The sequence below is a fragment of the Monodelphis domestica genome, chromosome 4, assembly GCF_027887165.1.
Source record: "Monodelphis domestica isolate mMonDom1 chromosome 4, mMonDom1.pri, whole genome shotgun sequence".
Classification (NCBI taxonomy): Eukaryota; Metazoa; Chordata; class Mammalia; order Didelphimorphia; family Didelphidae; genus Monodelphis; species Monodelphis domestica.
The window spans coordinates 165,679,439-165,694,883 of NC_077230.1; the positions used below are offsets into that span (position 1 = coordinate 165,679,439).

The 15,445-nt window shown below is 34.7% G+C and overlaps 1 protein-coding gene across 1 annotated transcript in view; it reads right to left on the reverse strand.

Moving 5' to 3' along the window:
* LY75 (lymphocyte antigen 75) overlaps positions 1 to 15,445 on the reverse strand; it is a 128,660-nt gene that overhangs the window by 92,874 nt on the left and 20,341 nt on the right. The window contains exons 3-4 of the mRNA XM_007494242.3: positions 8,756 to 8,926; positions 2,067 to 2,231 (exon numbers count right to left, since the gene is read on the reverse strand). Of these exons, the coding sequence (XP_007494304.2) occupies positions 2,067 to 2,231; positions 8,756 to 8,926 (336 nt within the window). The remainder of the gene's footprint in view (positions 1 to 2,066; positions 2,232 to 8,755; positions 8,927 to 15,445) is intronic.

A 15,445-nucleotide genomic window follows, 5' to 3' on the forward strand; every position in this document is an offset into this window, starting at 1 on the left:
AATTCAGGAAGACTTAAATTCAAATCCAACTTCAGACACTTCTTAGCTGTGTTACCCTGGGAAAGTAACTTAATGCTGTGTGCCTCCATTTCCTCATCTGTAAAATGAGCTGGAGAAGGAAATGGCAAACCTCTTCGTTATCTTTGCCAAGAAAACTCTAAATGGGGTCATGAAGAGTCAGACAGGGCTGAAATGGATGAACAACAACAATTCTAATTCCTCAGTCTGTTCCCTCATTCCCATTCACTTCAATCTTACACCACCAACGTTTTGCTCTAGATCTGCCTATCCCTTTTCACTGGACCATCTGGAACTTTGGTCCAAAATCAAGAAACTTTATTTCATCTTATACCACTTCCTTTTTTTGCTACTTCTACCTTCTAGGATTGATCTTTCAATGGTCAAATATAATGGGCTCTTCTCCATCAATATCCTTCTTGATCTCTCTATCATCCAATGCTTCTGACTACTTTCTGCATTCTGGGTTTTTGCAAGTCTGTTCTCTTGGTTCACTTCCTACCTATTTGATTGTTCCTCGTTCTCCTTTGCTGGATCTGGTGGATCAACAAAATGTGGGTATTTCCCAAGGCTCTCTACACACTTTTACTTTGTGATCTCATCAACTCCCACAGGTTCAATTATCATCCTTACATAGATGATTCCCAGATCTATTTATTTGCTTAGCCAGTCTCTCCCTTGAATTTCTCTCTGTTGGATATCTCAAACTGGATGGCCATGAACATCTCATATTCAACTTACCTAAAAGAGAACTCGTTACCTTTTATCCCAAGCTCACTCCTTTTCTAGTCTTTCCTATTCTAATCAATGGCACCACCATCTATTCTAGCAATCTTCCAGGTTTCACAACACTGCTGCCACCATTGACGTTATTTTTACTCACTCTATATGTTCAATTAGTTACCAAATTTTGTCATTTCTTTCTCTACAATATCTTTTGTATACATCTTCTCATATAGTAGCCACCCTAGTTCAGGCCATCTTCACCTCTGAACTAGACTATTTCTATATCATCCTAAATGGTTTCTCTGTCTCAGGTTCCTATTAACTTCACTCTGTCCTCTCATCTGCTGCCACTATGATTTACCTAAAACCAGTATGTCTAGTCCACACATTATCTCCCTCTATTCATAGTTGCTGTTCCTCTTACCTGACATTCATCTCTCTCCAAGCTGTCCCTCACATCTGAAATGCTCTCCCTTCTAATCTCCATCTCTAGGATTCTTTGCTTCCTATAAGACTCAATCCAAGTGCTTCCACTTGCAGGAACCATTTCCCTGTATCTCCAGATGCTAGGGCTTTACCCTCTAACAAAACACATTTAACACACAATATTAGGTTACCTTCTGTGCACTCTGTATGTATTTTGTATAAAAAGTTATCTCTTTCAAAAGGTTACAACATCCTTAAGGGCAGAGGCTGGTTTTGTGGACGTTTTCTTTGTGTATCAAAGATTAGTACAACACTTCGCAAATAGTAAATCTTTAAAAAAAATGCCTTCTGGTTGAATGATTAAAGAAGAAAAAGCAAAACTATTATATGACTTCATTCCCATTGTATAACTTAAAGTAGCAATGTTAAAACAAATGCAAAAACCTTCAATTATACTCCTAGATATATGTAAATCTTATTTTTCCTCCCTACATCCAGTTCCATGTCTGTTTTCCTCTCTCCCTTTAAATTGTTTTCCATTCTCTTTTTCAAAGATTTTAAATCTTACTTCTTCCATAAACCTTTTCAATTAGAATAGATATTGATTCAATAATTATAACTTCTAACCTTTTTCAAAACATGGAGTCCAAATGCCATTTTGCAAATTGCAGTAGGAGCATATTTTCAATGCACATGATAATTTAAAGTGAGTTAATGTTTTTCTTAATATCCTTTTGATTGTATATATCAATGTTGCCAGAGTATAAATTTGTTGAGTACAAAGATATGTGCTTAAACTTTATGTTGATATTGCTTCTTGTATGTTTTTTTTCTTTCCTGTAATTCAAATTGTACATGTAAAATATTCTATCTACATCTGCTTGGAGTTATCTTACCTTTAAGATGATTTAATTCATCAGCACTTGTGATGCTTACTAAGTCTGCTCCTTGATTTTGACACGATATAAATGCTTCCTTCCATGTAAGAGCTGCCTGGGTATTAAGCTGGTAGCAATGTCCAAATTGCTCATTCTTTTCCCAATTATCTTCACAACCATCCTCTATTAAAAAGACAACATTTAAAAGACTAAACATTTTTATATAATACTAGACATTTTTATACCCACCATTTATCCTTTAACTTCAATGTTTGCACGATTTTCTGGATAATGATAAAAATGATATCATTTATGTGTTTGATAATCTAAATATAACTGTAAACAATTGTGATGTCTGCTGTCACTGAAATAGTGATATGGAAGAAACATCATTACATTATTTTTCTCATAGGGTCTAAGCTTTCAATTCCATTAGCAACCACCAGGAAACAACTTGGGTTATGGAACACAACTTCATCCATCTTTTGGTATAGATGATTGAAATAAAATAAATAATTTCATTAGGGCTTTTTTGTTACAAAAGTAACAATAAATTAATATGAGTCAGTCAATTATGAGAGGAAGGAAAAATACTGCTGTTTGAGTTTTACAAAAGGGTAAACTGAGGCACACCTCCAGGAAAGATAACATTTATTAGCAGGTGCATGCTACTTGTCAATAAATGGGTCAGTGGCTTGTCTCCATTCATTTCAAAGATTCTGAAAAAAAGGACAGTTCTCCTTTTAACGATTTTGGGAAATATAGAACAAAGAACAAAATAGGGTAGATGACATCATGGGATAGAGGACAAAATAATTGGTTACAGAACTGACATACAGGGAACAATATGATTGTTTGGAAGTTTGGTAATGGATGCTAGCAAGGACTTGCCTCTTCTTTTCTCAAGAGACTAGGAAGTGCTCATTGTTGGAATTCAGGTGAATGACAGTGGCCCAGATTTGTGGATAGCAAACCAGACATCCTTGAAGGATGACTTGGTGGTGTAATGATAACGGGTCTGAATCCCAATCTTTCTCACACATTCTACAAAGTTAGCAAAATGCCTGGAGGCAAGAAGAGATCAGTGATAAGCAAAAGACCTGGATTTCTTAACCCATTAGAGACCAGCTGAATTCTGAACTAAGATCAAAGAATCATGACTTATGCAGTTACATTACAAAAGCAATTACAGTAAAAAACAATTAATTTAAAACAGGATCAGTACATGTTACCCTATCAATTTTAATTTTCTTAATACTGAGGCAGCACAGTATAGAACTAAGAATTAGTTCATATTCTAACTCTTCAGTGAATGATCTATATAATTTGGGGGAAAAGTCAATTAATCTCTCTAAGCTTCAATTTCTTCATCTATAAAATGAGACATAAAGGATGTGGAGCTCAAGCCCTAGAGTGATTTAAGTGATTTGTTCATAGTCAAGGTAAATAAACAGCAAATCTCAGATCTGAATGTAGGTCCTCTGACTCCAAATGCAATTTCAATTTGAATATACCATCTTGTGCTAAATTTGTTGATTGGTGAGGCTCCCTCTATCCCTGGTGATTCTGTTTTCCCATATACGGTAAGGTTTGGTAAAAAAAGAACAAAACTAAGGCATAGTATGGCACTCCCCAACGCTATCTTGCCTGTTATAAATGGCTGCTTGGCTAAATCTTTGTTTTAAATATTTTTGCCAAGAAATGCATTACCCTGTTTCAGCTACAGAGCTTGGGTCTTGGCCGTTCCTGAATCCCACAAGCCATTTAAATTTCTGTGTTATAAACTCTATTTGTTTGATCCATTCAAATATTTGGGGGTCTACTATGCAGTAGAAGAGTAGTAAACTTTGACATGAAGTAGGCATGACGTGAGATAAGTCTGTAATGATTAGCTGAGGCCCAATTGTGGATGGTCTGGCTAACAATGTTGTCCAGTTAAAGATGTCTGGTACCATAGTGTAATGAAGTGTGTGTGTGTAAAATGAGAGTTTAGGTTTGAATTCTGCCTTTGATATATAGATATAGATATAGATATAGATAGATATAATGTGACCTTAACGTCTTGGTATCTAGGCTTTCTCAATTATAAAACGATAGGATTATATTAGATGATCTCTAAGGTCCCTTGCTTCTCTAGAACTATGTTCATGTAGGTCACGGGGAATCCTTAAAGGTTTTAGAGAGATTGACATGATCAAAGCTATAAAGTTTTAAAGTTATATAAAAGTTATAAAATTATAAAGAAGACTACTCTGAAAAAATTCTTAAAAAAAAAAACAAAAAAAAACTTACATAGACCTAGGTTAATAATCCCTTTCTTATATGGTTTCTGAGATTCCTTTTAGGTTTGGAGCTATAATCCTATGAGTTTTTCTAAGAAGTTTATGAATAGGAACAGAGAAAGCAGATGACTGAACTCACTCTAGGGGCTTGGAAAGACAAGTAGGCAATCCTAGGGTGAGAGCATGAATATCACATATATAGTGGACCATAGAACTCAGGCAAGTGAAGACTGGGAGGTCATGATGAAGGTAAAGAATAGGTTCAGAAACAAGGCAGTGAGATTGGTGGAAGGATAGAAAAACTCTTTTGGAGAAATTCAGTAAAGAGAAATTTTGAGTTTGGGACTTTAGTGTTGGAACAATTCCAAATTCCAAATATGGTTCTACTTTGGTGGCAGGCTAATATAGAGTTTAAGCCATCAAAATTAAAAGAATTAATAAATGCTGAGGATAGAATTGTTGGAAAAGTCTCCAAGAGATATTGAAATTGCTAAAAAATGATGGAGTTTGAAATTATGGAGGCTAGAAAAAAAGCTGTGATCTAGGTGTTGAAGTAATTTAATTAATTAAGGATTGAGCAGTATGCTACAATTAAGAGTACTGAATCTGATATAAAGCTCAATTTCAAATTCTGGTTCTGAAATTAATGCCTGTAATCTTGCTTAAGTCATTTCTGTCTCTGGGCCTTAATTTCCTCATCTATAAAATAGGCTGAACTAATTGGACTCAAGCTCCCATTCAATTCTACAGATATGATTGTTTGGCTGCTAGGTGGTACTACTAAGCCTGGAATCAAGAAGACCCAAGTCCAAATCCATCCTGTCTCAGATACTTACTAGTTGTGTGACCAGGAGCAATTCATTTAGCCTCATTCTGCCTTAGTTTCTTCAACTTTATGTAAAAGGGGAATAATAATAATAGCATCTATCTTCCAGGAATATTGTAATGATCAAATGAGATATTTGTAAAGTACTGTGTCTGGAACATAGTAGGCACTTAACTGTTTGTTCCCTTCTTCCTCTTCTCCCTTCATTTGACTTGGGGCTGGCTGAGCAGTGATGGTCATTCCTAAGATCAGGAGTTGTTTATATATATATATGGTTGCTGGGATTGACCTTGAGGTCAGTAACAGTGAAAATAATAGGGAGGAAGTAGGCAAGATTAAGTGGGGAACCACCAGCAGAAACAAGGAATCTGGCTATGACTTCTCTCTCAGTGACTTACAGGAATAGGAAAGGTAACTCCTTACTAGAACTGGAGGGAAATGGGGTAATCAGCAGTAAGACATCACTGTTGCTGCCTCACTCAGCTAATTAGAACCAGGGCATCCCAATGCTTTTAGCACCAAAAGATTCTAAGTTTTAAAAACCCATAACTTTAAAATCTCATTTCCTTAGCCCTCCTCCTAATTTTTCTCATTTTTCTCAATTTCTAGTCTCTATTGTCTTAAGCAATTTAGAGGGAGGGAGGAAGGGATGAAGGAAGGAAGGAATAAGCATATATGAAGGACCTACTATGTAGCAGGCACTGAGCTAAATGCTTTACAAATATTATCTCATTTGATCCTCTGGGAACAAACAGCCTTAGAAGATAGATGCTATTACTATCTCCATTTTATAATTGAGGAAATTGAGGCAGAAGTAAAGTGACTTTTCCAGGGTTACACAGCTCTTTAGTATCTAAATGTAATTCTTCCTGATTCCACACCCAGCATTCTATCCACTGTGCCACTTGATTGCTTCACCTAGCGAGCTATCTCATTTAGGCTTCAAAGTGGTCCCATGGAGAAAATTTAGATGATCTACCAGCTCATGAGTTGCAACAACAGGAGAAACCTTGTTTTATAACCATCTGCTAGTCATACTGTTTAAAGCACATTTTGTCACATGGAAATTTCTTGGTCTTAATTTTTGGATTCTGTATTCCAAAACAAAAATGAGAGTTCCCCATCAAACATTGTTATTGAATGACGTGAATTTTATGTAAATTAGACAAGATGAGGCAATATCAAACTGCATGGGGAGGATGGTGAAAAGTCACCATTTGACTTGTTCTTGCCTGCTCTGGAAAGTCTCAGCTCATGTGATGACACACAAGGCAGGGCAGACTGGGGCATGTTCATGTTGAGAAACTGGGTAGCAGACTTGTTCTGTCAGTTATGTACCAAGTATCACTTGGTATCACTGGGTAAACATTATTTCTGATCTCTTCTCAAGTGTTTCCATACTTTGATGTGTAAAAAACTCTCAGAATGCCTGAGCCAAATCAGAATTATTTGTTCTTAGCATCGGGAACTAACTTTTAAACCTCAGAGATGAAATTTTATTCCTCTAGCTAAAGACAGCTCTGTTGTTGAATCATTTCAGTCATGCCCCACACTTCATGATCCCATCTGTGGTATTCTTGGAAAAGATACTGGAGTGGTTTGCCATTTCCTTCTCCAGCTCATTTTACAGTTAACAAAATTGAGGAAAACAGGGTTAAGTGTCTTGCCCAGGGTCACACAGAGCACAAGTGATTGAAGCCAGATTTGAATTCAGGTCTTCCTAACTTCTGGCTTTATCCATTACACCACATAGCTGCCTCATGAGAGTAAGCACAAGAACTATATTTTGATTGAAAAATAGGTGATAGGGTTAAAGTTTGAGTCCTTCATTTTTGCTGTATTCCTATGCATTTGATTTCTGGCCGGATGCCTGGATCTTGTTATATATCATTTGCTATTCCAGTGACATGGAGTAGACCATTCAACAGATTACTTTTTTTGGTTAACAGATATTTTAGGGAATACCTCTAAAAATAAAAATACTGTGCAATCTCCAGACCTATCATTAGCTATAATATCTGTTTTACACAGTGAAGGAAGAATCGTGATGGAATCCTCAGAAACAGAATTTAGCTGAAAAAGATACTCCTGATGTTTCAGAGTATAACGATGAGGCTCAGTACAAGCAGTTCAGAGTTCTCTAAAGTCAAAGGTAATGTTCAAATCCTGCTTCTGATACTCCCTGAGTAAGTAATGACCTCTTTGTGCTCTGGTTTTCTTATCTTTAAAATGAAGAGGTTTGCTAGATTTATTTGATGGCCTCAAATGATTCTTCTAGCTCTAGAGTTACGAGCATCTAACTAGCTCTAGAGTTACGAGGTGGGAATCTCCCATTGGAAGGATCATTTCTACATTTCTATTCTCAAATCTTCATTTAATAATTCAATGTGACCCAAATCATCTCACTTATAACCAATTTACACACATACATATATCTAGCTGAACTTTTGATTTCCAAACTAAAACAAACAGGTTAAAATGGTGCAGAGGTATTTTTTTTTTAATCTGAAAAGTACATTTCCAAGAATCACTGGAGATAAAACCACAGGGTTTGTTTGTGAGGTCTCAAATCAAGAAGTGATAAAAGATGAACATTTTGAGAAAGAGTTGAAGGAAGTTTCTACATGTAATTCAGTTTTATTGTGACCAAAAAAAACTTTTTTGGAAACGGAAGAAAGTTACCAAGGAATTGCCAATGAACTTTTTCAAAACCATAAAGTTATGGCATATAAGATGTCACTCAAGTTCCATTTTATCTACTCACATTTAAGACTTCTTCCTGGGGAAACCTAGGGACTTTCGATAATTGGCACAGAGAACTATAACAACAGGAAATCTCCAAGATGGAAGTGTTAAGCTGGCAATTGGAATCCAATTGCTGACTAATTATTGTTGATGCTAAGGTATGAGATTTTACAGGTGAAATATGACAGGAAATCATCAACCACATGTGGCTGAGTCAAATGAACACAATTCAGTTTTGTTTAAAAAAGATTTAAAAAATATAATATGGATTCCTATGGAGATGGTGAGTTAATAGATAAAATGTGAAGTTATGAAGTTATGAAATCAGAACAAAAACTGCCATACACAGTACTAGGTATTTTATGCATGTGACAATCTTTATTTTTTTTTGGCTGATACTCAGTTATTGATGTCAATTGAGGCATAAAACATTAAGGTATAGTCTCGAGTACACACACACACACACACACACACACACACACACACACACAAATGTTTGGCACTGTCACAGTGTGTCCAGAGCAAAAGATTAATGGAAGATGTGTGCTATAAATGGTTAGATCCTACCATTTGCAAGTAACATTTTCTTAACTGCATAAATATCCAAGAACATTGTAGATTTTAGTTTCAAATTAAATCCATAATCCCTCAAAGAGTTCATCTTACTCACTTCAGATAACATTACATTTTACCAGAATCTTCCAATATATTTTTTTACTAAAAAAAATCACATGAGAATTTTAGGTACCTTGATTGCCCAATGGGGAAATAATATTTTTGGGCAGGTGGGCATTTTGGCATCTCTCAATTATTACTATAGACGTAGCTATCTATGCATCCCTATCCATACATACCTGGTTTTAAGCAAATTCCCCATTTCTGGTCATATGGATAATTTAAGGTTGTGGCACACCATGTCCCATTATGATTTCCACTAGTAATACATTCATGATGCCAGACACTATCCATTAAGAAAGGAAACTCACAAGGCCTTCCATAAGAGTTCCCATCCCGGGTATATATCTCTGTTTAAAAAAAAGAGAGAAAGAAAATAATTAATTTCAAATGGCTAATTTCAGACATAATAAAGGGGGTAATGTGATTTGTACCAGCTAACAATTTGATCCTCCTCTATTACCCTTTCCTTGTGACCACTAAGAACTTTTTGATATATCTATGGGTTGTTCTTTGAAAAAAATTGACAAAAGCTAGATTTAATGTGTCCTCCTGATTTTTTACTATTGCTCCAACCTATAGGACATTAATTTAAAATGTTATTTCTAAAGAAAACATCAACGAACATATAAAGAACAATTAGCAAATACAAGAAGTATCTTTCTGTTTAGATTTCAACCTCCACATCTAATACTTTGTTGAAATATTCTGCCTTTTCCACAGTATTTGCAATATAAATGAAGTCTTCTTGGTATGAAATAAGACCTATGAAAACCAAATGAGTTTATATAGTAATAAATGTGATAATTAACTAGGAAGAGTCTACCTCAACTAATCAATTAAAAAATGATCGTTAAGTCTACTATGCACCTGTGGAATATATGGAACTAGAAAACAGTCTCTGAGCTTACATTTAGGTGGAGAGACAGAAATAGAACTATAATGCACAAAAAACTTTGCAAAATAATTTTATTATCAAATTGTGGTACTGAGAAGAGCAACAGAAGTCCGAGAAGGAAGAAACAAATATTGATTTTAGCAGTTCTGGAAAGTATTATTTAGAGAAATTAGTTATGGAAATAGAATTATTATTCACTAATTTGCTATTTATTCTCTGTGGACATTAGCCACAGAGGGTTTTTAAAGGGTTTTTTGGCTTTTAAACAGCTTATTTTTGTTTTTATTTTATTTTATTTTTTGAAAGATATGATTATATTATGTGCAACTCAGTTGCTTACATTAGATTTTTGGGTTCCTGGGGGAAAAAAAAGAAAAAAAAGACTAATAAATGTGTTTGGCTGCTAAGCATTAAAAAAAAAAAAAGGCCTAGAGCTTTTAGCCTAGAGCTGACCCAATGCTGTCCACAAAGGGATCAGCAAACTATTGTTAGGGCCCATATCTACCTGGCAACTAGTTTTTATATACTCAAGAGCTAGTAATGGCTTTTACACTTTAAAATACACTAAAAGTTTACTTAAAATGGAAAAATGATTCTTAGAGTCTGATTTCACAGCAGGAAGACTTCATTTATATTATGAATACTGTGGAAAAGGCAGAATATTTCAAGGAAAGTGTTAGATATGGGAGCTTGAATCTAAACAGAAAGATACTTCATTGTAGTTTGCAGACTCCCTGCTATAGATAAACAAATTTTAGCTATATGAGAGGAAGGAAGAGGGGATTACATTAAATAATTATTAAACAAAAGCTGGCTAGATAAGATAGAGTTCCTATATTTTATTTTTATTTATTATTATTATTTTAAATTTATATATATTATATATATTAAAATATATTTTTATTATTATTATCTAGGAAAAAAAGACATAACTATAATATACAATAGTATGGAGTAGAGAGTTGTCTCCCTCCCCAAGGGGAACATATGAGAAGTGGGTGGGGTTAAATCTCAGAAATGAGTTGGAAGAGACATTTTTCAGTAGCCATCTAGTCTAAGCTATGTCCTAAGAATCCTATAGTGTCTTCAATACACTTAACAAATGCACATCGAGCCTTTAAGATTTCAAGTGAGGGATAACCTGCTACCTCCCAAGATGGCCCAATCAATTTAGCTGCTTCTAATTGTTAAGAAGTTTTTCTTTACATCTAATTATATCTGTCTCCTTTGTAATGTCTCTCTACTTCCTTTCCTAATTCTGCCCATATCATCTTTCCAGGGGACGGTCCCTTACATACTTGAAAGCATTCTTAAGCCTTTTCTCCTCTAGGTTAACCCCGGTTTATAGAGGAGAATTCTTATTCAGGTATAGTTTGTATTAGATGAACTAGATTAGATGAATTAGATTAGGTTCTATCCAACTCTAAAATTAGATGGTTCCATAATTCAGTTGTAATTCTACTAAGAAAGGCTCAGAAAGTAGCGAGTCTTCCTTGCCCTATCACGAACTATTCATGAGACCACAAGCAAGTAATTTTTCTTCCAGTTTCTTCTTCTGCCAAACAAGGGATTTGGATTGATGTTGACCAAGGTCCATATGAGCTACAACATTTATAGTTATATGGCTTTGGTCTTGTGAATGATCAGGTTTGTCAGCCTACAGAAATTATAAAAGTATGCCAAAGGTTGCTTCCTTTATAATACTACTACTGTTGCTGCTGTTCTTCGTGATAATACTAATGACATTCATAGAGTGCTTTAAGGTTTGCTAATTGTTGTAAATGTTATCTCATTTGCTCCTTATAAATGATGATCCTGTGAGGTCGGTGTATAATCACCATTTTCCAGATGTGGAAAGCTGAGGCTGAGAAAGTCTAAGTGATGTTGCCCATAGTCACACAATTAACAAATGTCTGAAGCAGGATGTAAATTCAGGTTATTTTGACTCTGAGTCCAGCTCTCTATCCACTGTACCACCTACTTGCCTACATGTTGACAATGGAATGGACAATTGTTCATGACAATGGCATTTTGCTTAATCAATTTCTTATTACCTGTGGAATGAGAGATGTCCCAAAGCAGAGACATACAGTCTAGTTCCATTCATACAAAGAAAAACCAGGTCAAAAAATAAACATGAAAAAAGGCAGAAATAATATTCTAGTAAGTCTTAGAAGTACAAAAATAGGCCACTTGTTTTCATCATTGATTGAAGTACAAGAATCCTCTAAAAGTTCCAGTTTAGGTTGAAAAAAGAATGTGTCACAAATGACAACACCCTGGAAATCTGAATTACAACACTGAGGCTTGGGTTGGGATATGTGGGATAAGTGAAGGAATAAGGATAAGTGAAGGATAAGCTTTTCAGGCTGAAAAAGAGACTTGGGAGGACGTGATTGTTGCCTTCTAATATCTCAAGGGATGTCACATGGAAACGATTAGACGTGTTAAGTTGAACATTTCATTGAACTTTCATTGAAATTCACATGGTATGATTTTTGAGGAATATTCTTAAACACTGAACTTAAAGCTCATCACTACTCTATACCTGGCCTCACCAGGGAGAGAACAATTGGGGCAGGGCTGTCTTCTTCCTTTTTTCATATTCATTTTGGATACCAAATCTTTGTTAACGCAGCCTAAAATCTCATTAGCTTTTTTGGCTGTCATATCACATGCTGCAGATCTTAAAGTTCCCTCAAAGTACTTTAGTAGCAGCTCAGTGGATATTTGTTGGTCATAAATAACAACACATAATGATATTGCGCTTTAAGTTGCTAAAAGTGTTTTCCTCACAACCCTGTTGGGCAGGTAGAGCAAGAACCATTATCTCTATTTTAAAGATAAGGAAACATGTTTGAATCTTGCCTTGGGTCATAAAGCTAGGGTGTGAGGTAAGATGATGATGCTAATCATACTTCTGGTCAATGAAAAACATCTTTAAAAATTCAATTAAGGGTTCAATATTTCTTCCTATTCCATCTTTTATATGTCTTTCATTTAGTAAAGCTCTACTTAGTTTTAGATTTTAAAAAACCAAGAGCTACAAGAAGGAAGGGGCAGTTAGAGTATTTCACAGTTCATAAGAAACTCATAAAAGCAATTACCAGGTCATTAAAGACTTTTCAAAAGGAGCATCAAAACATTTTCCACAGAATTTTAAAAGACAAGCATAACACAGTAATAATATACAAGTCTGGTTGCCATTCATATTCTTGGGCATCACAGAGTCAGAACTGATATCTGGGGGATAGCAAATGAGTTTGAGTAGTGTGTTTACAGACACACAACCACCCAACCAGAAGAGGCAGGGACTGTCTAAAGGATTTTATTTACAATGCATTTTTTATGGAAAGCAAAACACACCAACCTGTACCATAATGTCTAATTCTCTATAGAGTAAGTTTTATTCTCCTATGATGTGTTTAGGAATAAACAGAGCAGAGCCGATTACTATCCATCTGATTATCAGCATTAGAAAGAAAGAAATATCTCTTGGTTCTGTTTGTTTCACTTCCATATCACGTACATTTTTCTGTGTTTCCCCAAAATTAACTTGTTCATCATTTTTTATGGCTTATATGCTTATGCTATGTATTCCATCACAATCATGTCACAACTTTTTTAGCCATCCCTAATTGATGGGCATCCTTGAATTACCCATTCTTTGCTACCACAAAGAAAGCTGCTATAAATATTTTAGAATGCATAGGTTCTTTTCCCTTTTCCCCAATCACCTTGGGAAATAAACCTAATACTGGTATTGCTGGGGAAAAAGGTACACAAAGTTTTATAACTGTTTGAGTATAATTCAGATTGCTCTCCAAAATGGTTGGATCAGTTCATAGCTCCACTAACAGTGTATTGAATGTCCCATTTTTTAAAATATCCTCTCCAACATTTCTCATATCACCCTTTTATCTTTTTAAACTTGTAGGTGTAAGATGATTTCTCAGAGTTGTTTTGATTTGCATTTCTCTAGTCAATAATGACTTGGGACATTTTAAAATATACTTATGTAGCTTTGGTTTCTTTATCCAAAAACTGTCTGTTCAGATCTTTTGATCATTAATTAAATCATCTGGGGAATAGTTCATATTCTTATCCATTTGACATAGTTGTTTTTATATTTAAGATATTAAATGTAAGAAACTGTCTAAAATTTTTCCTAACTTACTGCTTTTCTTCTAATCTTGGTTACATTTGTTTTATTTTTAGAAAACTTTTAAAATTTCATGTATTCAAAATTATATATTTTATATCTCACAATGTTCTCTATCCCATTCATGAATTCTTCTATTCATAAATCTGATAGATAAGGTGCTTCCTATTGTAATTTGCTTATGCTATCTTCCTTTATGCCTAGGTCATGTATATATTTTTATTTTATCTTGGCAAATTATGTAAGATGTTGAACTACATTTACTTTTTGCTGAACTGCTTTCCAGTTTTCCCAACAACTTTTACTAAATAGTGAATTCTTATTCCTGAACCTGGATCTTTACTTTTCTCAAACACAAGGTTACTATAATCTTTTACAATTGTTGCATGTATGTTCTGTTCGATAGCCACTTCCAAATAGTTTTGATCATTATGGTTTGATAATATAACTCAAAATCTTGTATTGCTTAACCTCCTTCCTTTAAATGTTTTCAATAACTCCTTTGATATCCTTGATCTTTTATTTTTCCAAATGAATTTTGTTACAATTTTTCTGGTTCACTAAAATATTTTTTATAATTCAATCAGGATGGCATTGAATAAATAGATTAGTTTGGGTAGGATTGTCATTTTAATGATATTGGCTCTACCCACTCATGAACTCTTAATATTTCTACAATTATTTAAATCTGATTTTACTTGTATAAAAATGGTGTTCGTGTAGTTTCTAGGTTTGTTTTGGCAGAAATTCAGCAATAGAAATTAGGAGGACAGAGAGAGAAACAACTGGGAATTTTAATGTAACAAGCAAATTTAATTTTTAAAAACCAGTCAAATTCAGTTTTTAAAAAATCCCCTGTAACTTAAGGTTTTTTTTTTTTCTATTTTGCACACATGAAAACTATTCTTTTTTATTTTTCATTCTTTTTTTGTTGCACTATCCAGGATTTCACAGAAGTATAGAACTTGAGCTGGAAGGACCTCAATGACCAATCTAATCCAATCCCTTTACTACCCTTGCTTATCAGGCTACAAAAAGATTATTTGAACAGTGTCCTTGGTCCACTGGAACATGCTGACTGCTTTCTTGATATTCTATAGTTTCATTTCAAAGCATGAAGCTGGAAAGGGGAAGAACATAACTGAAGCATGTTAGCAAACCTTGTTGAAGAATGTCAATTTAAATGATCGACAATAACAAAAACCCTGTTAAACACTCCCAACTGCTCAATTAATTCTTTTTCTGTTCATATCCTGTTGTTTCTGAATTTCTTCAGTCCCACGTGCTTCCTGTAGCTAGACGATCAGGTCTCATGGGGAATGGTCTCCTCTCAATACCCCAGCTTGTGTTGAAAGGTGCCTTAAAATAATAGTGTTACGGTCAACAGAGCAAATCTACTATTTCAGTAGTCAGACAGTAGTCACTTATTTGTTAGGAAAAAAGAGGCAAATGAACAATGAGCTTCATCTGCATCCTTAGTCTGCATGCATAGTGTGTGTTCTTGTAAAGACAACATGAATGATTAGCCTAGATGTTTACTACTTGTGAGTTTGTGCAAGCTGGGTGTTTCTGAATTAAATCAGCAACAGCCCTTCAATACATCATATCTGTCTTGAAAAACAAAATAAATATCAGTGTGTAAAAGTATTATCCATATAACTTAGAGATCCTGGGTCAGAAGTATAGTGATAATTTGTCTGGAGGAAAGTTGTAAACATATCTATAGGACCAGAGCTTTTGAGGCTGAAGACATATCTGAGGGCATCTAGTCCAACACCTTCATTTTAGAATTGAGGCAACTAAGTCTGA